Source organism: Erpetoichthys calabaricus, chromosome 15 (assembly GCF_900747795.2).
Source record: "Erpetoichthys calabaricus chromosome 15, fErpCal1.3, whole genome shotgun sequence".
In the NCBI taxonomy this organism is placed as follows: Eukaryota; Metazoa; Chordata; class Cladistia; order Polypteriformes; family Polypteridae; genus Erpetoichthys; species Erpetoichthys calabaricus.
This window is the reverse complement of record NC_041408.2, coordinates 76,828,274-76,855,636: the sequence shown is the minus strand read 5'-3', so window position 1 is coordinate 76,855,636 and position 27,363 is coordinate 76,828,274. Positions and strand designations below refer to the sequence as shown.

The window sequence follows — 27,363 nt, the reverse complement described above, 5'->3', positions numbered from 1 at the left end:
AGTTTTGTGTAGGATGCCAGTTCACTGTCAGGCAAACACACATACAGTTATAATTTTCAATTACTCAACAAATAGGTGTCTGGCATGTTGAACAACCTGCAAGCCAATGTATAGAAACATATGGGCAATGACCATGCCAAAAGTAGGTTGGGATTTAAATCCAAGTCTCTTGAGCATTAATCACTGCCACCATACTGCCCTGTTATTATTGAAAGCTATTAATACATCATTCTCTTCTCCACAGAAGTGCTTTCAGAAGTCTTTTGTTGTAGTGTGATAAAGGGGTGTAAATATTGTGACATGTTTCTTTAAGACAGATTGGCCAACAGCAGGAAAAGGGTGTGGCTTCACTGAACAAAACCAGAGCCTTCATGAGATTTATTGTACTCATGTGGCTCATTTTTTTTTTTTTACAACCTGCTGATTTATTTTGCAAAAGGGTAACAGAACATTTAAGGAAATAAAAATAGAAGCAACAAATTCACTTTGAATGTACACCAAAGAAGCTTGTTGGATCACTCAAAAGGAAAAGATGTATAATAGAAGATTATCACAAACTATAGACAGAATATGAAAGTGTATTGCACCTTATCAAAATAAAATTTTTAAAATCCTGAAGAGAAACATTTATAACATAAAGACTTAATGACCACTTGTTTACCAAAATCTGGACACAAAGAAACAGACTTTGTGGTCACTTTCAGCAAAGGAGAGAGAGAGAGAAGGAGATGAAATTTTTCTTCTCATGTTTCAGATATTGAGAAGTTAAGTGAAAAGTGAATCCCTAAATTTACTAAAAAAATTTACTGGAAAAAAAGCTTTTACGGTAAGAGTGCTTACCATTTGTTATGTTATAAAAGACTGTAACAACTCCTTTAAAAGTGACTAGTGGGCTCTACCCCCTGCTTACTTTGCTCGCCAACACCCATGCAGGCCCTATGTGCTAGTCATTTCCCGGATCTACTGCTTGCCACGAATCGTGCTGTGCTTTTGGATAAACACGAATATCAACTCTGTCTTTGATTTCTGTCTTTCGAAACTATTATCACTGACAATTTGTCATATGCTGGTTTATTATATATGCAAGCGTGATCTTTCGGATTCATATAGAAATCCACGAAAACTTCTTTGTCAGTGTTTTTCAGATAAATTTCCTGTAAAGTGCGATACTTTTGGATGTATGGATTTGCATCCATTATTGGCTTTAGAATTTCTAATATGTCCAATTGTTCAACTCTTTCGATTCTATGTTGCATTACTTCTCCATGATCATAAACATAAACCTGACCGAATTGTGGTTTCTTTGAAATTAAACTTGCAGTAGCTTTAATTTTTGCAGGACCACGGATTCTCATAGCGTATGGTCCTGAATCATGTAAATCTACGTTTTGAGCATTGAATGATGCAAACGCGAAAAGATTATTGTAGATTCGGATATTGTGCCTGTAGTGTTTGTGGGTTTCACTTTCACCAAATAACAAATGTTTTATTTCTCATGGATACTCCTCTTTATTGGGAATAAACACTACGTTTCCCAGATGGCAACATGAATGAGAGGTTATTGGACTGTGGGCATGTTTAAATCTCTTGACACAAAGTCTCGTCTTGCAGGACTTGAAATTATCTCTGAAAAAGTCTCAAGATTATTTTTATAATAGAGAGATATGGTTTGCTTTTCATGGGCATCTCCTGAATGTAAAGAATGTCTGCATTTCAATGTGAGGCTGGCACAATGAGTTTACATGATTTTTCCCATTTACCTGGATTTCCTACCTCATCCGAAATACATCAATGCTAAATTCTGAATTGATCTAGTATGCAAAGCATCACAAACAGCCTTTATTTTATATATTATTCTGAATGTTTTCCCTGGGTAGTTTACAAAAACAGAACTTAAGTAGAATTGCTTTCTTGTATTTTTTAAATCTAAGGCAGAGACAAGAACTGAAATAAAATCCTTGTTTTATAAGCAATGCCTTAGCCAATAAAACACATTTTATGTGGTTTTGTGTGAGAGTGTCCTGCAAGTATTGGCTCCAACTCACTGCTAAGGTGATGGCATAAGCATCTTAGAAAAATAAATAAATGAATGCCAGTTTGAACTCCAAGCCTTCTGAAAAATTGCAGTGGAAACAGTCAAAATAACTTGGTCCACTGTGCTACTTAAATTGATTTTCATTTGCTAGACAAAACAGCCTACCACTGAATGCTTTGGGTCATAAACAAACAGCAAGGATGCTGGTTCTATCCCCACCACTGAATTATTGTGTCACATATCCATAATCATGTGTTCAGTACATCTCAACTCTAGAAATAAATGTATGTATGAGACGACTGAGGAAAGTGACCCTCCCTTCCTTCACCATTACCACATTTTACAGGAGTGTTATAGAAAGTGTGTCTATTACTGTGTGGTTTGGGAACTTCAGCATTAATGATTGTAAGATGCCACAGAGGAATGTGAGGACAGCTGAGCACATCATTAGTGTGTTTATGCCTTCTCTCCAGCATATCTTTAATAAATGCTGCCGATTTCACCCAACCTTCACTTAAGTTTTTTTGTCCTCCTTCCATCCAGTAAAAGGTACTGCTGTATCTGTGCTTGGCCAACCAGACTGCTTGATACTGACACAGAAGGAATAAAAGACACTTCATGTAGCACCTGTCATCTGTGCTGAAAGAGCAACTGGTGCAGATTCAGTTGTCAAAGTCTGTCTGGGAATGGCTGGCAGGCACAGGAATTCTGCTGCACAGTCACAAGTCAATCTCCCTTTAGTTAAACTGGTTTCTAGCCAGCCAGTATACTGTTTTAACATTTCTGCTTGCAGATTTGTTCAGCTAAAATAGTGCTAGCTTCTTAAACACTTATTATATGTTTACCATTGTTAAGAGGAAAAACCTGCTTAATGTGTTACTTATTTATCATTTAATTCTTTTCTAAAAATACAGGAAGTCTTGCATACCTGTTTATTCAGAACTGACTAATTTCTAGGTGTGTCCTCCATGCCTAGAAAGCTCTGTTACACCATTCACAGACTTTGAAATTTTGAGCGCCTGAGTCATCAGTATCAGCAGGTTGGTGTGAACAAACACCCATCTTACACTCACAGCCTTCAATTCAAAGTAATTCATACCATTTCTTTTTCTGCAAACTGGCAGACTAATAACAGCACATTGGCAGGTGTGAAGATGTTCTATTCCCCCATTGGTCTGAAGTATGGATGTTTGGGACTGGCTTGTATCAGAAGCCTTTAAGTACCATGACGTCCTATTGGCTATAGGGGTTGGACAGAGAATCTATAATTTTGCTTGGTTTATCTCACACTCTCTCTCTCTTACCAACTGATGAAGGAGCAGCTCTTACCAAACTGATGCATGAACTGACAAGGACAACACAATAAGGAGCACAGCTCGGCAGCCATATTGAGACAGGCATGCGGCCTGTTCTGAAGAAAGCTGACCACAAATGATGCTTTAACTAGAGACATTTTAAGTAACTAACAAGTCTGTGTGCCGCCTGAAACTACACATCACCATTTAATCAGGCTGTATGGTTGCCAATATTCAAATGTACTTTGCATATTGTTATTATTTATGAATATTATCAATAATACATTGCTTAAATTGTAACTTAACTCCTGCTTGTCTTTTACTACACCTAATTGCCTGAGGTTATAGATGTAGAAGGGAAGGTGGGGAGAAGTTATATACTTTTAATAACTTATAAACAGTGGTAAGTCTGTGAGATTTGAGGCATTCTGACAAAGGCTGCATATTAATAATACAAAAGGGGAAAGTAGAGTAATATATTTCTCTACCAAGACAAAACAATGGTATAGCAGGCTGCTTGGGCTTAATGACACTTTTACAAGACAAAAGACGCTGATGGAGAGGTGCGAGCGGATTTAAGGTGGGCTGGATGTAGGAGTTTTTTCGTAAGCTTTGGTAATGCTAGTGTTAAATTGTCATTTGCCTTACTTGCAGGTCTTCAATAGCCTAGTTACTGTAATATAAGGCAAACAGCAGACAATGAATACAACACTGTACAGCTTTATACTGTACAATTAATATGATATTGGACATTAGAACAAATTTGATGAGACCTACCCATTTGGTCCAACAACACCTGTCAATCCTATTATCCTAATTTCCTAATACAGCATCAAACTAAGCATACTTATGTAAGTAAAGAAAAACAAAATGAAATTCCTGCTGAATATTCAGGCAGACATAAGCCTCCATAATGGTTATAATTTCTAGGTCATTACCTTACAGCTATACATGAAGGCATGTTAGAACAAATAAGCTCTTTCACAAGAAGATGTGGGATTGCGTTTACAATTGTGCAAATGTGTGCACTCTTCCCTAAACACAGCCTTTTATTTACTAAATATAACAGTCATATTATGACCTATGGCTTGCGATGTGCTGAAATTAGACAATAGTTAAGAACCAACAATCCACCCATTTTCTGATTTCAGTTTAAAGTTGCAGGGAATGGATGCCTATTTTCACTGTTATTGGTTCAAAGCTGGGCAGTATTATTTTTGGGATGCCAGTGTATAGCAGGACACAAGAGCCACATTCACATATTTCTCAAATTCACTTAGTTCATTTCCAAATCTTGGGGATCTGGAACCTTTTCTGGCAGCATGAGGTTTAAAGCAGAAGCCATCCTCAGATGATACACCAGCTAATCACAGGACACACTCACTCATATCGCCCCAGTTTTGGGTTTTTAATTTACCTAATACATGCATTTTTAAAAAAACTGAGGAATGACATGGAGACAGCATGCGAGTTTTAGGAGCTGTAAGACAGCAATACCAACCACGGCAAGAATACACAAAAAAGAAATGCAGAAAAAATTAGATACTGTTGATATGGACCACACCAACCTTATTTGACTTGCATTAGTATGTGAAATGTGAACTAGTGAAAAAGAAAGAGAAAAACAGTATCTTAAAAGTAGTAATATTTCAGCATTCAACATGTTGTTCATACTTACAGTAAGTCAAAAATGCACGTATTAGTCTGTCCTAAACTACAACACATCTATGTTATGAATTCATGCAGGTGGCGCAGAGGTAGCACTGCTACCTCACAGTAAAGAGATTGTGGGTTTGCCGGGTCCTCAATGCGCGGTAGCGCTTTGAATAGTAGAAAAAGTGCTATATAAATGTAAAAATTATTATTTATTATGTTTACCCTCCACACAGCAACATTTATTTTTATAGCATATTTTCATACAAAGATTATAGGTCAAAGTGCTTTACAAGATTTCAAAGAGATGGTTATAAGAAAAGAAAAACAAATTAGGTAATAATGAATAATGCCTTATGTCCTCTGACATTATTATATGACCCATCCCACCTGTATATTCCAGTTTAGGGCCTGAAAGTATTAAAGAAGATATTGAAGTCCCAGCCATGTTTTTCCATGGTCTTGTCTGATGTGTAAATGGGGTTGTTTTATATAGTGGTACACCTCTTAAATATTGATCTGCATATACTGCACAGGGTTGGAGCCCTATTTTTAGAATTTGTTACAAGGTATGGTTTACACTTAAAAACATTTCTTGTAAATACAATACTGATATTGTAAGGCAATTAGGTTTTCAGCACATGGCAGGTCACCTTGAAAATAAGCATTCTGGAGTAGCATTACAACATATTAAAAACCCAGAAATTAAATAATTTGAGATGTTGACGCAAACCATGAAAAGTGTTGTAAACAGTTAATTTCTGAAAATGGTGTGATTTCCTTCTTATGCCTGTTTTGACTAAATACAGACAGTGTATGAGGATATTTAAGACAAAGTTAAAGAAATCAATGATAGATGACTCAGACAGAAGGGCAAAAGACGGTCACTGTCTATTCAGACATAATGTCAAAATACACACATTTCTTTGCTTTCCTCCTTTTCCTAAATTTACATAGTCCAATTTTTTTAGCAAAATAAGGAAGCTATACTGGCAGCTTAGACTTTGTCAGCTAAGGCGTCTCTCTTGAAAATGGCCCTGTCACCAGTCTAGCATTTGGTTTATATCAGGGAAAAATAAGAATCCAAAGAGCAAAAGGAGAAGATACTGAAATGGAAAGCTAGCCCGGAACTGAAAGTTTTCAAAGTAAATGCAGGTGATGGTTGACAGTAAAGAGGCAGGAGATGCTGGAGAGGTACGGTAGGTGCATGACCATGCAATGTGAGTAAAGGTGCTGACGGAAATTCAGTCAGACGTGTAGATTGTCAGAAGTAGCGGCATAAAAGATGTAATGGTAGTGTGCATGCGGTGAGTCCAATCTTTGATCACAAAAAGTGTGTGAGAGGGATGTATGATGCTGATATAGTCAGTGCATATTTAGATATTTACATTGGACTGTTTTGGATTTAAAGTGGTGAAGTTCTGCTAGTTAAGTGGTAGTAAAGGTGAGAGGTGATTGGAAGAAATTCCAGGAGCTCCCTCTAAAGAAGACTTTGAAAGGAAACATGAAAGTTGTATAACGAAAAGTATGTACTACAGGAGTGCCATATGGTTGTTCATCAGTGATGATAATAATAATAATGACTAGATTCATAAATGGAAAGGCTTTCTATAACAGCAAACTCACTACTATTATGGAACAACTTGGATTTCATGGCCAAGTTTCTTTTCCCTTTATTTCTTTTGTTATATTTTGAATATAATTTAGGAAATTCTGTTGTTAATAATAGTAATAATAATAATAATAACACATTTTATTTATATAGCACCTTTCTCTTGCTCAAAATGAACTCCATGGCAGATACAACATTGGATATAAATAATATCAGCATAAAACACTAAATAAACATAAATAGAGAAAACAAAGCTTTGAAATTGAATAAGAGACAATAAACCAGAGTAAAATGCAAAAATACAAATGCTTCAAGAAAACATAACCTGTGACACAAGCATAAATTATCCAATTATCTAGACAAAGAGGGTGAACTGAAAGGAGGGTCAAAATAGGGTAAGTGAAATGCTTTCCTGAATAAATTACTTTTAAGTTGTTTCTCAAAAGAGCAAATTAAGTCTGCTGATCTAATTAATTTAGTAAGTTTGTTCCAAAGTCTAGGTGCAATAGCGCTGATGGCTCTGTCCCTTGTAGAGCAAAGGTTTGGGGCACCATGAGATTCCTTGTGTACAGCTTCTAACCTTTTAAGGGACTAGCACACCATAAGATAGCCACTGAAGCATTCATGAAAACCTCTGTTGTTTGACTCTCCTTCTATCAAGTGGACTTTGAATTTTGATTGTTGCAACAGCTCTCTTTTGCTTTTCTTTTTCTGAATTACTGCTTTTCCTTTGGGTTTTGGATTTCTGGATTATGGACTTAGTTGTCCATGTGTTTGCTTCTGGTTTGCCTTTTTGGAATACCATTTTCATGCCTCTTGATGCTTTTTATCAGATTTAGTTTTTGAATGATTTTATATACTCTAGACTTATTAAGAAAGTGTGTTTGTTGCCCTCTCCCTTTGTGAAATTACAATGAGTTTTTCAGCCATTGCTACATTTTGCCCTATATAGGGCATGAAGTTTGCTTCCTAAGTTTAGGTCTGGGCTGATCCTAGATTCTTGATTTTTGTTTCCTATCTGTAGGCCTCGCTGGAGCCTTGAGACCTAGTTTTTGGAGGCATTGTCTCATCAGACAGCCCTGCAGAAAATTGTAACAGCCACTGTCTCTGTTCAGTGTTGTCCATTTATTAACTGCTGTTAATCCTGAATGGCTTTCGGTACTCTTTGAGCACATGTAAGACCCTCCACAATACGAAGAACATGGTCATATCATATCAGAAAATGTAATTCAAGCATATAAAATCTCTGTGGGATAACAATACATTCTAAAAATGATGGCCGTACTGTAAGTGGGACATCAATATGCTGTATGGAACATTAAACTGCTGCAAGTGAAGCCAGAAGAAATGAGTGAAAAAGAAAAACATAGATAAAAACAAAAATCTATTTGAAAAATCAGAAGTAGATGGAAAGAATAAAAAAGTGTTATAGAAAAGGAAATAAGATAAAATAAAGAAAAACAAGATAGAAAGAATAAAAATGGTTATAGAGAAGGAAAAAGATAAGAAAATAAAGAAAAATCAGTTGAGGTGGTAAATTTGATAAGCTAATTAGAGACTTGAGTGGGTAATCATAACTCTCATTAAAACCTGTGAGCTGCTTCTGCATAACTGTCCAGGGTAAGCTGAGTTAAAAAATGGATGGCTAGATGGATAAGTGGATTGTAAAGTGCAGGCTTAGAATTGTGTCAGTTTTGCATTTGCCTTTAAAGTAGATGTATTAATAGCCACTGAATTCCACAAAAGACTGGACTGTCAGAACTTATTACCATTGTTTAATGGAAATGGCTTAATGATCCACTTCATCCATCCATCCATTTTCTAAGCCCATATTTTATTTTACAGGGTTTCACAGAGCCAGATCCTGACAGCACTAAGCAAAGCTGTTGTAAGTCAGACAGGGAAAAAAAGTAATTATTTGCTATGAATATAGCTTTGTGTTATTTAGTGTGCCAAATGGGGTAATGGGGCAGCATAAGTCATGGCTGTGTTTGTATTGCTAGATTATTGACATCAAGTATTGCATTTGGTTATTAAACAATACCATAAGAAGACACATTGTCTCCAGGATATTCTGTAAAGGAAGACTTAGCCTGGAAATAAATAGCATAACTATTAAGAATGAAGACTTGTCCTGCAGGTTAAGTCGGTTCAGGGGTACTAATTGCTTCAGTGAGTAATCTGTACACATTCCAGGCACTAAGCACAAGTGTGGAGACTCTCAGAATTTAAGAGCATCTGCTTTACAGTCTATTGTAAACAAGCCTACATGTAAGCATTTTTGCAACATGGATGCTATCTAGTGACCTGAGATGAAGACTGGGCTCCTTTGGTACTGTGTCTCTCTGTGGTACTGTGTCTCTCTGGAAAATCCGTGGGTACTGTTGGTTTGACTTTGTGTCGAATGAGTGGTTGCTCACAGAGTCCTGAATTAGGCACATTACCTGCATTGTGAGGGAGTGTCAGTTACGACACTAAGGCCATGTGGCGCGATTCCCCGATGGTGATCCAGCTTGCAAAATCTTCATTGTTGGGGACCCGAGTGGCTGGACCAGCCCAAGGGGTCATCCACATAACATTTCCGGAGGGTGGGCCTGGACCGCGTGTCTGTCTGGGAGGTTGCCAATCAGGATCCCGAGCTGTTTCGTCATGTGGTGGGTGTGGCAACGCACTGTACCAGTTCATGCTCCCCAACTTGACTTGTAGTTTTCTAGTTAGTACAGAGTAAGCTTTCGCAGGATAATGAGAGATCTTAGCCATTGTGCTTAACTTTTTAAAGGATTGCTGAAATCTACCAGGTTATTTTTTTTGCTGATGCTTTTTCCAAGACCAGTTCACATTGGAATTGTTTATAGATATTTTTTTTTTTACAGTACAAGCTCAGACAGGTTAAATGAGTTGGTCGGGGGTCACACTGAGGCAGCAACAAGAACTGTACAGGCCATGTTAGGTTTTAAAGTTCACTGTTTTAGCCAGTACAACACTAGTTCTTTGCTTATGACAAGAAAAACAACCAGGTGACTTCAAGCCAAAATACAAGAGCCGTATGAATTTAGTAACCATAATACAGATTAAGTGTTTTTGATGATGCATAAATGGATGAATCTGCGGTGGGTTGGCGCCCTGCCGGGATTTGTTCCTGCTTTGCGCCCAGTGTTGGCTGGGATTAGATTAGGATATAGCAGGTTTGAAAATTAATGACTGACTGACTAAATGGATGAATGGTTAGAATAAATGATAACAATTTGTTTACCAGAATTTGAGAATAGTTTTTAATATAACTGGACTGACAACCAATACAAATTTATTTTTTATTCATTAATGCATACTTAATATACACTATGTACACCTATACATATGTAAATGTGCATACATTTGTCTATTCGTTTAAAATTCTAGAAGTGCTCTCTTCCTCTCTGGTGCTACAGTGGTGTGAAAAACTATTTGCCCCCTTCCTGATTTCTTATTCTTTTGCATGTTTGTCACACAAAATGTTTCTGATCATCAAACACATTTAACCATTAGTCAAATATAACACAAGTAAACACAAAATGCAGTTTTTAAATGATGGTTTTTATTATTTAGGGAGAAAAAAAAATCCAAACCTACATGGCCCTGTGTGAAAAAGTAATTGCCCCCTGAACCTAATAACTGGTTGGGCCACCCTTAGCAGCAATAACTGCAATCAAGCGTTTGCGATAACTTGCAATGAGTCTTTTACAGCGCTCTTGAGGAATTTTGGCCCACTCATCTTTGCAAAATTGTTGTAATTCAGCTTTATTTGAGGGTTTTCTAGCATGAACCGCCTTTTTAAGGTCATGCCATAGCATCTCAATTGGATTCAGGTCAGGACTTTGACTAGGCCACTCCAAAGTCTTCATTTTGTTTTTCTTCAGCCATTCAGAGGTGGATTTGCTGGTGTGTTTTGGGTCATTGTCCTGTTGCAGCACCCAAGATCGCTTCAGCTTGAGTTGAAGAACAGATGGCCGGACATTCTCCTTCAGGATTTTTTGGTAGACAGTAGAATTCATGGTTCCATCTATCACAGCAAGCCTTCCAGGTCCTGAACCAGCAAAACAACCCCAGACCATCACACTACCACCACCATATTTTACTGTTGGTATGATGTTCTTTTTCTGAAATGCTGTGTTCCTTTTACGCCAGATGTAACAGGACATTTGCCTTCCAAAAAATTCAACTTTTGACTCATCAGTCCACAAGGTATTTTCCCAAAAGTCTTGGCAATCATTCAAATGTTTCTTAGCAAAATTGAGACGAGCCCTAATGTTCTTTTTGCTTAACAGTGGTTTGCGTCTTGGAAATCTGCCATGCAGGCCGTTTTTGCCCAGTCTCTTTCTTATGGTGGAGTCGTGAACACTGACCTTAATTGAGGCAAGTGAGGCCTGCAGTTCTTTAGACGTTGTCCTGGGGTCTTTTGTGACCTCTCGGATGAGTCGTCTCTGCGCTCTTGGGGTAATTTTGGTCGGCCGGCCACTCCTGGGAAGGTTCACCACTGTTCCATGTTTTTGCCATTTGTGGATAATGGCTCTCACTGTGGTTCGCTGGAGTCCCAAAGCTTTAGAAATGGCTTTATAACCTTTACCAGACTGATAGATCTCAATTACTTCTGTTCTCATTTGTTCCTGAATTTCTTTGGATCTTGGCATGATGTCTATCTTTTGAGGTGCTTTTGGTCTACTTCTCTGTGTCAGGCAGCTCCTATTTAAGTGATTTCTTGATTGAAACAGGTGTGGCAGTAATCAGGCCTGGGGGTGGCTACGGAAATTGAACTCAGGTGTGATACACCACAGTTAGGTTATTTTTTAACTAGGGGGCAATTACTTTTTCACACACGGCCATGTAGGTTTGGATTTTTTTTCTCCCTAAATAATAAACACCATCATTTAAAAACTGCATTTTGTGTTTACTTGTGTTATATTTGACTAATGGTTAAATGTGTTTGATGATCAGAAACATTTTGTGTGACAAACATGCAAAAGAATAAGAAATCAGGAAGGGGGCAAATAGTTTTTCACACCACTGTATATAACAATGAATTGAATGTTTTTTCCATGGCTGGTATCCTGAGCAGGGTTTTTTCCCACCTTGTGTCCCATGACCCTCAACTGGATTAGCGATGTTTGATAATGGATCTGTGAAGAACTGGAGCTAGTCCTAGCTCAGGGTGCAAGGCACAAATTGACTATGGAGAGCATTATAGTCATCCACAGATCACTTACAAAATAACAGACAGTAATAAATGTCTTATTGATGTGGAAGGATACCAGGATACCTTTGTAAAGTATTTGCAGATACATGGAAAACATGCAGAGGTAATAGGCAGGAATTTGAGTCCTAGAATGGAGATTCGGCAATGCTAACCACTGTGGCCCCCTCTCTCTTCTCTCTCTATATGTATTTGCAATATATATATATATATATATATATATATATATATATAATAACAGTAATAATAACAGCATGGTCCCTGAAGGAGGCATCTCATTCTGGGTATGACCAACCTGCCAGACATAACTCCAATCCTGAAGCATGACTGCTCTTCACAGTCTCATATCTCCAGCCAATTGCTGACTCTGCCGTTTTGTTCCTTTCAGCCCCATTGTGCACCTGTTGTTTTTGTTTGATTTTTATTATTTCAGTAAACGGGGTGGCTCGGTTGGCACACCAACATTCTGTTGGTCAGGGAGATAACCAACTTTCTGATAGAACAGGTGTCTATGGTGACCAGTGGTCTACAAGAGCAAACACTATGAAAAAATCCTTAAGAAAATCTTGCAGTATTCATGACTCATAATCCAAACATATGTATTTTTAATGTAATACTGTTAAATAAACAATTTCCAGAAAATGGTATTGTGAACAAAAATTGAATATGCAAAGTGAAGTGCATAGACTTGCCTCCCATAGCAATATTATTCAAAGCAATGAACCATAGCTAAAGTACCTCAGGATTATTTAGTGGCAGTCTGTGAAAACTGCATGGGTGAATTGACGTTCTGCTTGTTAAAGCATCTCAGATATGCACAAGTCTGAATCAAATTCTCTTCCTGATAATGTTTTCACTCATTTCTCTATAACTTTTAAACTTTGGTTGTTACATCTCTCACTGCACTTTGCAATGTTAATAGTAAGTGAAGGACAATATTAGCCAATTAATAAACTGCTACTGAGCTGGACTCCTGACCAATGAATAATGAGGGGAGGCATTCTTTATATTGTTTTCTGTTGTCCAGCATTAGTCACCATAGACACTATTCTATCAGAAACTTTGTTATATCCATTCTGCAAGAGAGTACATTTTTTCTCGGCCATCACTGTAAACTACATTAGGTAAGTAACATTGAAGAAAAATGTCATGTTTGGATTGAGTATTCATTTAAAGCTAGTAAAGTAAAGTAAGGTAAGTAGAGGAAAGAAAAAAGCTTTTGGTAAACCTGGCCTTAAGATAACCACAGAGCCTACCCACCACGTACACAGCACTGTAATGCTGACTACAGTCCATCGTTGTACTGGAATTATATGATGGCCTGAGGATAGTCTAAGTTTTATGCAGTTTCTTCTTTAATATTGTTCAGGGTTTACAGAGTAGAAGGTACACCTGACACCCTTAGAATGTACTGGGGAAATAATCCATGAAAACAGTTAAGCAGAGCTTCCAAAATGGGGGCCACTATAGTATTAGATTTTTTTTATGTAATGAGAAGTCAAGCAAAATGACACATTTTATTGGCTAACTAAAAAGATTACAATATAAAAGTTTTCAAGGCAACTAAAGCTCCTTCTTCAGGGCTTAGCCAATTTAAGGTGTCATTTAGCTTGACCTTTCATTACATCCATAATGGCTAACACAGTACAACACCCTAGTGCTACAGATTGTTTTTGATAAATTAAAAAAAGAAGATTGGACTGGTTCTCTTAATTTTTCATTTTGTCTAAAGTATTTTGCATGGTGTAAACACTGATAATAATTACTCGCCAGTTAAATCATGATGTGTGCAGCAGATAATATCTAATGATACCAGCATTCGAGCTTCACTTAGCTTAACACTAATGAATACAGCTTGAGATTTTTGACATTTTCAACACAACACTGCAATGCCCTGTAGTGATGAAATACTCATTCATCTCACGAGAAAGGTCTTCATTAAGTTTTTACAAAGTTTTGCCATAGGGATACTTTATCCAGCTGCAGAGCACCTGGTGTGCTTTATTTACTTCATGCACAAGGAACAAACCAACACTAAATAGATCATTCATAGTGTTCCATTTAAAGGGACATGCCCCATATCTGTGTGGGTTTTCCTCTGGGTATTTTGTTTTTCTCCCCACATGCATCTAAAATTATTTAGTGACTCTAAATTGTCCTCAGTGTAACAGTGTATGTATGAATGACTCCTGAGGTAAACATTCTTCTGGTCTTGGGCCATTTACTGTCTTGCACCTTGCACTACCAGTATGGACTCCGGCAGCCCAAGACCTTGAATTGGATTAACTACTTTTAAGAATGTTAGGTTATGTATTAACAATATATATTTCCTGGGCTAGCAATAAAAAATAAACAACTTGCTAATATTAACAGTCTGAAAGAAACCCTTAATCCGATGTACAAAAAAATGCCACTTACCCAGGGCTCCCTGGCAGATGTCAGTCCTGGTTGCTCCTCCAACAATAAATTGGGGATTGGAGCACAGTTCCTACAGAAGAATAAGAAAAAGACACAAATACAGTTTCTTAGTTCTTTATATCTTTCTTCTTAAGTACAGTACAGTAATCCCTCCTCCATCACAGGGGTTGCGTTCCAGAGCCACCCGCGAAATAAGAAAATCCGCGAAGTAGAAACCATATGTTTATATGGTTATTTTTATATTGTCATGCTTGGGTCACAGATTTGCGCAGAAACACAGGAGGTTGTAGAGAGACAGGAACGTTATTCAAACACTGCAAACAAACTTTTGTCTCTTTTTCAAAAGTTTAAACTGTGCTCCATGACAAGACAGAGATGACAGTTCTGTCTCACAGTTAAAAGAATGCAAACATATCTTCCTCTTCAAAGGAGCAAACAAATCAATAGGGCTGTTTGGCTTTTTAAGTATGCGAAGCACTGCGGCACAAAGCTGTTGAAGGTGGCAGCTCACACCCCCTCCGTCAGGAGCAGACAGAGAGAGAGAGAGAGACAGATAAAAAAATCAATACGTGCCCTTCGTGCTTTTAAGTATGTGAAGCACCGGGCAGCATGTCGCTTCACGAAGCAGCTGCACAGAAGGTAGCCAACGTGAAGATGATCTTTCAGCATTTTTAGACGAGCGTCCATATCGTCTAGGTGTGTGAACAGCCCCCCTGCTCACACCCCCTACGTCAGGATTAGAAAAAGTCAGCGCAAGAGAGAGAGAGAGAGAAAAGTAAGCTGGGTAGCTTCTCAGCCATCTGCCAATAGCGTCCCTTGTATGAAATCAACTGGGCAAACCAACTGAGGAAGCATGTACTAGAAATTAAAAGACCCATTGTCCGCAGAAACCCGCGAAGCAGCGAAAAATCCGCGATATATATTTAAATATGCTTACATATAAAATCCGCGATGGAGTGAAGCCGCGAAGCGCAATATAGCGAGGGATCACTGTATATCCATCTTTCCATTTATTTTCCAAACATGCTTATCTAGAGAAGGGTCGAGGGAAGCATCTGTCCCAGCAAACATCAGGTGCAAGGCCAGATCATTTCCCTACTAGGGCACAATCACATCACCAGGTGAGGTGAACACACACACATCAGGGGCAAATGTAACATCACCCATCCAACTAAAGGCCAATTTTCAGTCATAGGCTTCACTTACATAATCTTAGTGAGTCAGAGGCATTCGGCCACGTACTCCCATGAAATCAGTCGTGTAATGTGACAAACCAAATAGGGCTAGAAAGGCCAGAGCTTAGGAGCAGTGCTGGAGGTAGGCTGAACTGCTGGAGAGCCGCCTCCTTGGCTGCAAGAACCCGTTCTGGGTTAAGTCAAGGAGATGGCCAGGTTTTAAAGAACTGCACTGGGGCTCAGGGATTTTAAAGACAGCTTCCTGTGTTTTAACGTTGTTTTTATGGATTCTTTATTTACTGGATTTTAACCTCCACTGAACACTTCATTTTATGGATTATTTATTTATTTAATATTGAAGCACCATACCCTTGCTTTGTGTGTGCTTTGTCCTCATCTGTTCAGCTCATCCGGTTACTTTATCAATAGTGTTGGATTCAAGATGCTCCCAAATTGGAAGAGGGAGCATGGAGCTGTCCTGCACCATCATAACCTGTGTACCCCTCAGACAGTATAGACTCTGTTAATCAGCACTTTATTGACTGTCACAGAAAAGGGGCGAGCGCACTGAGTGATTTTCAGTTGTGTAAATTGACATGATTTGCAACAAGATCATTAAATGCAGATGGCAAATCTGACATACCCCATGACTTGAAATTGCATAGTATGGCATTGGCTTAATACTGCATGTGTTTGGACTATGTGTAAACTCAACAAAGCAGCAAAAATATTTGCAATGAAGACAAAAATGAAAAAGACTAAACTAATAAAGGTTTCAAAAAGAGAAGGGGGACGATTACATATTACTGTTGAAACTGAAAAACTATAATAGGTAAAAGAATTTTGCTTGTTATTTGGCTTTATCATGTAAAATGGATGCTGTTCTAAAGAAGTCAGAGTTCGAACTGGAATGATCAGTGAAGTATTCAGAAAGAAAAAAAAAACAATGAAACACTTTGATAAAAACTTAAAAAAAACGAATAATAATGAGTTACATCCAGACTTTGGCAGCACTATGAATGTGAGTCGTAGACAATGAGAATTGACAAAATATGCAGGATGGAAACTTTTAAAATATGGATCTGATGAAGGACAGAAAAAATAATTTAGATGGAAACAAAAACAAGACAAGAAGTACTATATCAGGATGAGGAGAAGTGCAAACTGATTCTTAAAAACATGTTTATATATACACTGTATTTATAGTATATACATTTTTAATGTATGTTTTATACATAATAAAAATGATCTAAATAAAAGCTACTTAGCAAAATTTAAAAATAACAGTTTTCCTAAAGACAAATGCACTGCAATTTTGATTGCATAACTTCTACAGATTTCCAGATCCACCATATTCAACTGTTCTAATGGGGAGTCCAGTGGTTTTAACAACTGCCTTTGTGTTTGCATGTTTTAACCTGTGCAATATCACACATCAGCCTTACTCTAGTTTCATTTTTTTTTACAGTGAAATGATTTTATAGCTAAAAATTAAGTGGACGCAGGGCCGGATTAAGAGCTTTGGGGGCCCGTAGCACATTTCAAATTTGGGGGCCCTTTTGGTCTGCATCATCTGAAGTTTAGATTCTGAACAGTTCAAACCGGACTAAATAATTATTTTACTCTCGATTATAATAAGAATCTTATAATATTTATGTGAATTTTATGTGTTGGGCCCCTAAAGTTTTGTTGTGTAAGAAATTTACAGTTTAAAAACGTAAAGATAATATTTTTAAAGACCAGTTTTTCAATGCTACACTTTTTCATTAAATATTGGGTCCACCATTTGGCGGCCCCCGAAATTGCGGGGCCCGTAGCATATGCTACATGTGCCTATTGGTTAATCTGGCACTGAGTGGACGAGTTATTTAATGATAGTATTTTAGTAGCCCTGTTAGCTGCATGCAGTGGTATACTAAACTATTAGTTTATCGGGCAAACTTGATGGATTGAACAGTCTTCTTTTTTTGGTAAAATGTCTTATATTCCTATATAAAAAGCAAAGGCAACATGGTGTTCACTGCTCAGCAATGGTGCATCACAGGTCTGAAGTCGTATTTTCTAAGGTTAACCTGATCACAGCACTTTCAGGAACTTGGTTTGATTAACACTAAAATCATCTTCTGTGAAGTTTATAATTACTCGTTGTGTCAGATTGCATTTCTCTGAATACTGCCTAAATACTCTGTCCACTAGATGAGCATGTTAGGTTAAATGGTGACTCATAATTGGTCTACAATGAATGAGTGTGCTCTGTGAAGGACTAGTGTCTTAACCGTGGCTAATTCCTGTCTTGTGACAACTGCTACCTGGGTGAGCTCAATATTTAAAAGGCAGATTCAGAGAATATGTGGATAGACTGATGAAATAATGGGAGGTCAACAAAGATTAGGAGGGCCATGCTTCCTGTGAGTTTTGTTGCTATGGAGTAAATAGATTAATGACAGCATATGCCACACTCACATAGTAGCTCACAATATGATAAAATTTACTGTGTGAGTATGATTTTCACATCTGTTTTATTTTTATTTTTTGCAAAGCTGGCCAGGTCAGCACATAGTTCCTGTGTAGAACTACTGCCTCAAGGCGAATTAGTCCTTGATTCAAATCAATGCCTGTGTGGAGTTTGCATTGACTGCTTTGCTCAGGTATAATGTTTCTAAGTCTAGCATTCTCCTATATTCCAAAAATGTACAAATCGGGCAACTCAAATTGTCCTAGTGTAGGTGTGTGCACATTTGAGTTCTGCAATGGTATGTGGTGCTGCCCTGAGACACTCCTAACTTTTAGGTGAGGCTGCTCCTGTTTCTGAAAATGAAAGGCTGAAGTCAGCAAAATTTTAACTGGAAGGTTCAGGCAAACAGACCTGCTGGTGTATGTGAAATGAAGTCATACATCTTCAACATGGAACCTTTTTTCAAAATTAAGTCTAAAGCAATGTGCTTAACATGTTCACAATGTTCTTCACATACCCTATGTTTAGACATAGAGGAGATATTAAAAAATCTTTCAAGATACTATCTATCCAGTAGTGTTTGTTATAGGGCAGAGGTTTGATTATTTGAATTACTAAGTCAAATATGGCACTGGCCTACTGTGTCAAATTACACCGGAGAATCCAGCTTTGCTCACAGCAATACCTGTGTTCTTATTCTATAACTGATTTTTCTGTACCAGTTGTTCTGATGCTGTTTATCACCTTTTACTGCCAGGCTAGTCCTATGGAACAATTTTATTTACGTAAGGAAAACATTCTTTTGTGTCCCAAGTATTGGCTAGAAACGTAAACCACCATAAAGTCCCCAATTCATTACTCACCTGGATTAATAATATTCAATATATATGGCAGCCATAACTACTTCTCCATGTATTTCAGTAGCTAGGATAACCATTTTTCTTCTACTGAAATTTTGAAAAAGCAATTGTACTATTTAATACAGTTTAATATTTCATCTTATCAAAATATTCCTGTGAGGTAGTGTCAGAGTGTAAAAACCCAAGGAGTGCTATTATTACCAGTATATTTATAAAACACGTGGGTCAAAGATGAAGTTTGGCATGCATGTGAACTGAATACATCATTGCAAGGCTTCTGTATTAAAAGCTTTTAATGTTGAACAAGTATCTTTTAATCTCACTTGCTGGCTGTAAGTCAAAATTAAATCGTACAACCACAGAATAAGTCCGAATCAGCCCCGAGTTCTATTGAGGTCTCAATTGGCAGATGTGACTGAATAGCTCTGAATGCATTGCGAAAATCTGCTATCTCTCCTGCATACAGTCCTTTAATTTATCATACTGTCACCATAACAATAGAGATCACTCAAATTTAAAAATGCCTTGGCAGAGAAAACAGTGTAGGCTTAAAATCATATCAGAGCAGTCAACAGTTAGGCAGTATTTTCATCAATTTTCTTCATCATTTAGACTGACGCCATTTTTGCAACACTGAACATTTTTTAGGGTTTTGGCTACCCCAGATACACTATATGGCCAAGTGTTTGTGGACACCCATCCAAATGAATGAGTTCAGGTGTTTCAGCCATATCCATGTTAACATGTAAAAACAAATAAATGTCCATTTTAGACATTGGCAGTAGAGTGGATCATACTGAAAAACTAAGTGACTTTAAACGTGGTACTGTCATAGGATGCCACCTTTCTCACAAGTCCATACTTACAATTTCTGCACAGGTTTGGTGGATGCTAAGAGAATGCTACCTTCTGGACTGCATAGTGCCTACTGTATAGTTTAGTGGAGGAGGGATAAGGGTCTGGGGCTGATTTTCAGGGTTTGGGCCTGGCCCCTTGTTTTCAGTGAATCACACTATTAATGCTACAAAATGCAAAGACATTTTAATAATAATAACTCTTTACATTTATAGACAATTGTTCACTTCCGACTTTGTGACAACAGTTTGGGGAAGGTCCTTTTCTGTTCCTCTATGTCTGTGCCACTGTACAGAAAGCCAGGCCCACAAAGATAGTGAGGAACATGAGTGGCCTACACAGAGGATGTCCTCAGCCCTATGGAACAAATTTGGGATAAATCTGACTGCCATTTGTGAACCAGGTCTGCTTATCCAACATGAGTACCTGACCTCACAAATGCTGTTTTGATTGAATGGGCACAGGTTCTCACAGATGCACTCCAAATCCTTGTAAAAAGCTTTCCTAGAAGAGTGGAGACTGTTAAAGCTTCAACAGAGGGACAAGTCCATTTTGTGTAAATGTGATGTTCAAGCACCCACAAAGCTTTGGCCATATACTTTAATAGAACCCTCACTATCAAGCATCAGTTCAACCTGCAGCTGTGCTTCTAAGTAATCACTGGGCTCAGCAGTAAATGCTGGCAGCCTTGTTTAAAGTGAATCCATAAACAGAAGAGAGGCAACACAGGCAAGAAGGGAGGATGTAATCAGACAGGTAGCAGCTAGATAAAAAAGGATTGGTAAAGAAGTGCAATCAGTTCTCACAATAACATGGATAAAGGAAAAGGAAGACGAAAATATGGGAAAGAAGTATTGAGTCAAAGCAGACAGACAGCTAGAAATAGAAAAATGTAAAATCTAAATGACATGAAGGAAAATCTAAAATCAAGGGTGAAATGGTGTTTGAAATATCCTGCTTAACCTTCTTAAAGTTCTGGTTTATGTGTCAGATAGTATCACCAAGCAGCAAGGGACAACGCTAATGAAAAAGAGGCACCGCCAGTGGGGTGTAGAAGAATTTTTGAATTCTTTCAATTGTCTCCACAATCTCCATCCATTTCTTTCTTTCTCTTCCACCTGAACAAAAGGTACCTAAGCTGAAATAGTTGACTTTTTCTCTTTGTATTATTTAATGTGAAATTAACCCATGCTTTCAGCTGAGACAGCTACATAATGACACAGCTATTTTTCACCCATATATACTTTTCTGTTTCCATTCTATGTTTAGAGATGATCCTGGCAGCACATAAGGCAGTACCAATCTTTGAACAGAGCTCTCGTCTATCACATACGTGCTTCACAACGAGACAGTTTAGAGCTGCCAGTCATCTCAATCTGTATGTCTTTGGGATGTAAGAAGAAAGGTACCCAATTAAGCACATTTCTATGCAAATATAATTTTTATACAGCACCTTCCAATAATGAGGATCCTCTTAAGATGTTTTCCAAAAATGTACAAAGTGATCGTTGCCTTGTTCTAAACTATTTATTTGTGATTCAGAAAAATGGACTAAACCTGTGAGCACATGCTTTAAAGTCCAGTGTCTTAGACACAATTAGCCCAAGGTTCAGCAAGTCACCCTGTATGTAAAAAAACAGCAGTAATTTATACAAAATGTTTTTAACTGAGGGAATGGAGGGAAAGCCCTGATTCTATGGCAACACACTCCAGCAAAGGGAGAACATTTCAACTTGTTCAAGACTTACAGTAATTCTGATTTAAGACTGCAGTGTTGCAAGGCAATGATGTTATCTATTGAGCCAACCCTGTACCTCTCTAGGTCTCTAATATTAACAAAATCTGCAAGGTCTTTTAAATTGAACTCACGCTGGAATATTAATATAAAATTAAAATGACTGAAAATGAATGGATGGATTAATACATCTGAAGCATAGACTAAACAAGTGAAGATGAGCAATTCAAGCCTGCACTGGTTAATGGTGCGTGTCAAGACAAACCACATGTCTGCAGAAATGAAAATCGGCAGTTTTGTTTTAAACCACAAGCTTCTAATGTGTATCTGTAAATGAAGAACAGACATGACCAGGCAGAATAGTAAGAATGAATGTTTCAACATGAAGAACCTTTCACTTTGGCTAAAGGTGTCACCTTACTGGCTCACTTTTTGCCTTATCTTCCACAGTTTTTCATTATGGGTGCCACAAAATTCTTGCTTGGTTAGTCAGTAATACCCTGAGGAGTATATGGACACTCCCAAAGGGGCTTGGCATGCACACAAATTGTCATTGTCTGCTTTAACTTCTCTTCAGGAAAAAATCAAATGACATGTGTGTAAATATATTCTTTATTACCCTAAGTATTGAATTTTGTATGCTATAGCTACTGTGCCCATTATGAAAGACTGGATGTTAGATAGATACATACATAGAACTTTATTTGTATCCAGAGGAAATACAGCTTTTTCAGAAACTCATTAAATAAATTAATAACATTTACTTCCAGATTAAGGAATTAAATTCTAAATTCTTCTAGTCATCTAGTTTGATGCACCATATTGTAGGTCATGGATGCCAAGAATCCAGTCCTTCAGTAGACACACACATGCTCACAATGGGGAATTTAGAAGACCCCAATAATCTGTCAAAAGGTGTTTGGCTTGTGGGAGGAAATTAGAGCTCCATGAACACACATACACACAAGGACGGATGGGGGTGGACATGTGATTTTGATTGAGAATGGTGTGTTTTTTTTCCCATCACATGGGAGGAAGTCTGGGGTCCTCCTTGGCATTTCTACATACAATATCAATAACACTGCAACACATCTAAGCAATATCAAATGGCTACTTATAACATACCGTACACAAAAGTGGGGAGTTACTCTAGTTACAGAATAACATGTGACAAAGCTAGGTGTCTCTTCAATCCACTGTCTTAGTGGTGATTTGCCCATATTGATGATCTTTGATCATAAAGTGGTAGAATTATTTTGCAACATATGGTTATAGCATCTACCAAATGCACAAACAGTATCATTTGCAAATGTGACCCCCTTGTCGATCTTTTTGCAAAACTCAATGTTTTTATTTACTATTTAATGTCATGTTTTCGTGGAGAAAGTACATAATAAAGATTCTAATAAAATGGGACCCAACAGTAACCAACACTGGACAATATCAAATAATGTGAAAAATGTCCATTGTAAAAATAAAAAAAAAATCTCACATAACTCGTAGCGCATAATCCACTCACATGCTTAAAATCAGTCTGTGCTTCTGAATTGAAAATGCACCCCTGATCTTTTCTTCACTGCTAAAAACGGATGCCTTCAATTCAAAAGCACAGTATAATGGCAATGTGCCTTTCTTGTTTAAATTGTATGCCAAGATTTGCCTAAGTAAGCAGTAAATTAATTATATTTTACCCAAAATGCATGCATTTTGCACATTTTAGGTATGGATAATGGATGTGAGAATTTTTTTTTTCTTTTTTTCCATGGACATTTTGCACGTTGTTTGAGGCTGCCTACAATTGGTCACTATTAGATCCCATTCTATTAGAGTCTTTCTTATGTACGTTCTTCACAAAAAAGTAATTAAAAATTTTCCCCAGCCACCACTAAAAGCTACATGGGGGTTAGCAATGTTAAAACAATATAATTTTTGGGTGGAGTATACCTTAAAGGAATTTGGGGCTACTTTTTTATTTAATCCTTCCCCCAGGCTTTTTCGTCTCCATGTGGTGTTGCTACATTCCCCTCGCGTTATGTTAATGAGTTTTTTCTAGGGACACGTTTCCTCCCACATCCCAATAATGTGAAGTTAGACTAACTGATGACTCTACATTGATCTGGTATGTTTGCATGTTAGTGCTCTTTGATGAGCTGCTATGATAAGGCCTTGGCTTGTGTCTGATTGTGCTTGGGATAGGTTCTAGCTTTTTATGACTTTGCTATAGAAGAAAACAAATTTTGAAAAATGATGGATGAATAAATCCTGGTGAAAGCAAACCAATAAAAACACATCCTTGCTTTATTTTAGTTTAAGTGTTTTTCAAGTAGGTGTCAGAAAAATCTCAAAAACATTTCAGAGTGGAAAGCCTTATCATTGAAATCAGGGTGTGTCAAAGAAGAAAACTGGTTCTCCTTTAATTCCACATGTAAAATTTTGTTACTCAAGAGAAACCCAACCCTATAAGGTTAGACAGGTATGTTCAACCTGTTTTATGTAGAAACAATGGTAGGGCAGGGAAAGAACCATCACTTTTCCTAAAAATAGGGTTAGAAGTGACAGGAGTGCAGTCAAGTTACAGACAAGGTCTACCAAAATGTGTAAAGACAGACCAAACCCTACAGAACTTCCATGCACCCTACACTTAAAGATTCTAGCCTTCACAGGCTCTTCAAAGCAACAGAGTTAGAGGTGTCATTTCTAACAGGACTACATACAAGTTTGAAGTATCAGGCTACAAGTTCAGTGGATTTACAAGCCTCAGCCATAGCAGGACTACAGTCAGGCCTGGCAGTTTAACTGCAAGTCTTGATCTGTAATCAGAAACAGGCTTACAGTATGTTAAGAATACTATAAAAGTTCAAAGTGGGAAACAACCCAAAATTGGTGCCAGTCCACCACAGGGCAACACTCACACACACCAACAATCACTCATACTAGTTCAGTTTAGAGTCATCAATTAACCTAACCTGCTTGTCTTTTAAATGTAGGAGGAAAATCCAAGCATACATTGAAAGAACATGTAAACTCCACACAGGCAGTGCCCAGGCCAGCAATGTAACTCAAGACACTGGAGTTTTAAGACAACAGTACTAATAAATGCTGCAGTATGCTCCTCTTTGATGCAAGGCTGTTATATAAAGATTAAGTGATTTTTGTTATCAAGTTAGAAAATGGATGGATGAATGTCTGAAATTAATTTGGCAAGCAGGGTAATGCAGTGGGTAACACTGCTGCTTCATTGCTACTATGATGTTACATTTCCTAGTAATGCTAGACCATCTAATAGAATTCAATGTCAAAAAGCCTATGGATGCAATAATGGTAAAACCTATACAAAATGTATTTCAGTGACAAAGTAGAATTTCTCGTTCTGGCCTCTCATGCCCTAGAAGACAGAGATATTAGCTTAAACAGATTAAACAAACATTTTCAAAAGTCCCTGCATTCCAAAAACTGAGCAGACAGTGTAGCCACAGAACACCAGGCTGTGAAACAGACTACGTATGGGTCACAGCCGGAAAAGAGGATAAGTGCAGTCAAAGATTTGGTACAAAAAAAACAGAAAGGAACTTTAGGGACACATCTTAAGAACATCTACAGTTGTGTGATATTTGAAATTTTAAGCATAAAAAGCACATAAGAGTGAAAAGGTGCATCCTTAACCAACATAATGAAAAAGTGTAATCACCAATCCCAGTTACCATATCGAACTAATTCCACGCTCTAGGTCAGATACTGTGTCATAGCTTCATGAAACCCACATTTGATTCCTAGTCCAGTCACTGTATGTGTGGAGTACAGTATGTACTGTGTGCTCGCCCTGTGCCTGCATATGTTTTCTTTGATTTCCTCACACATGTAGTGCTTGTGTTGGGGGGAATTGGCATGGAATAAAAGGATGCATGAGCATGCCATTTTCTGCACTGGCATTATATTTTGGATGTATTACTACCATGCTAAGACTTGAGGCAGAAAGCATTTCATCATGCAATGATTTGTTGTGGGAATCTGCAAAAGACTACACAGTGATGTGGGTTATCCAGAAACCATGAAACCTTTAAAAAGTATTTGTACAACATATTAGGGCAACTTAGTTGTTTATCTTGATCGACTGAATATTCTCCTTCTGTTTGTCAAACCTATTTTCTTGAGCAACAAAACGCTTGCTGTAAGCGTACCACTCAATTATCTTTCCTAGCAACAAAATGCCCTAGGCAGGAAACACGCCTAGGCAGGACACCAGACCATTTCATGGTCAAGCATGCACCCACACTCATTCACATGTAGTAGGATATCCTCTAAATGTGGAGAAGACCAAATACTTGCAGAAATCCTATAGAAATACAAGTGAAATAAAAAATGGGATTGCTAAATAAATAATAAAAAATTGCAAAATTACGAGCATGAGAATGGATTGACTCTATAGGAGATGCCTGTTCAGACTTTCAAAAGAAATTTTCTAAGAGCAAGAATGAGTCATTTTAATTATACATTATAAAATTATGAATTATATTTTTATATTGTAATACTATCTCCTCAGGACAAAAGGTGTGCAGTTTGGATAACACTACTAATGCTATTGCTCCCTTTAATTATTGGTTATAATTATTGAGGAGGTTTAAATAGATAGATAGATAGATAGATAGATAGATAGATAGATAGATAGATAGATAGATAGATAGATAGATAGATAGATAGATAGATAGATAGATAGATAGATAGATAGATTTGACATCACATACGCAGTTTTATGTGAATGCATGTATTATTGCAACAGATCACATTGGTTTATGAAATCCAGAGGTTGCATCATGTATGACTGAATGCTCTGATAACATATAACATTCTCAAACTAGATTAATCAAAGTTAGGGGTGTGAGCAGTGGAGGCCTATCCATTCAGCATTCACAAGGCTAGAATCTACCCTTCACAGGTAACCAATGCATCTCAAGACCCACCTCAACGTAAACACACTTACATGGGAGCAATTTACTGCTGCAAATTTACCTGACTAGCACGTCTATGGGGAGGTTTGTGGATGTGGAACTCAAAGAAAACCCAGAAAGACACTGGGAGAATGTGCATACATCACAGCTTGGGATTCAAATCCAAGAAGCTAAGTTTGAGTAAGTTAATGAATGTGAATCTAAAGTATGTTATCCTGAACTCAATGACTGATGTTAAATTAATGTCATTCATTCATCCATCCATTACATGAACATTCTTATTCCAAATCAGAGTTACAGGCTGTCATAGCATATTTTGGCAGCACTTAGATGGAAAGCCATTCAGTTACCACACACAAACACAAAACTTGCACGCTTAGCCACATTACAGACACCAAAGACATGTCCTTGGAATGTAGACTAGCAGCATGGCTGCTCAACAAACATAATGGTAAGTAAACAAACTCATAATCAAGTCCCTGGAACTCATATTGTCATTTAGCTCTTGTATTATCAAGGCCAAAGCACCTGTTTGATATTGGGCTTTCAGTCATCTCCATCACAGTTCATTACTCTGTGAACAGAGGAACATAAGAAATTTGACAAACAAGATGAAACCATTCTGTCCATCAAGCTTGTTTAGTTCATAGATCAGATTCTTAATGATTTCACCCAGGTACCACCAGAAAGTTGCCAAGGTTTCTACTTCAATTCCATGTCTCTGTAATTTGTTTCAACCTCCCACAAGTCTCTGAGTACAGAAAAGCTTCTCCTGAAAATGGTTCCTCTTTGCTATTGCTCTTAAAAGCCAGTATTGAACAACAGTTATTAAAAATGTACGGGTAGGTCCAATTTGAGTGCATGTGAGTCTGTGTATAAGTGTGCCTGTGATGTACAAGCATTCAGTCCAAGGATGGTTCCCAGTTTTGCCCACAATAACGCTGGGCCAGGCTCCAGCTCCAGACATGTTGTGGTATACAGGTCCGATAATGACTAAGTAGATGAAAGCAATAAATGCACTCTTAAAAATAAAGATGGCAAAACGGTTCATCAGAACAATGCCATAGGGGAACCATTTTAGTTTTCTAGAAGAATGA

The 27,363-nt window shown here is 37.6% G+C and overlaps 1 protein-coding gene across 1 annotated transcript in view; it reads right to left on the bottom strand.

Annotated features, from left to right (window-relative positions):
• Positions 1-27,363, bottom strand: part of LOC114665710 (calpain-2 catalytic subunit-like) — a 73,688-nt gene that overhangs the window by 44,642 nt on the left and 1,683 nt on the right. Inside the window, exon 2 of the mRNA XM_028820333.2 lies at positions 14,241-14,310. Within this exon, the coding sequence (XP_028676166.1) occupies positions 14,241-14,310 (70 nt within the window). The remainder of the gene's footprint in view (positions 1-14,240; positions 14,311-27,363) is intronic.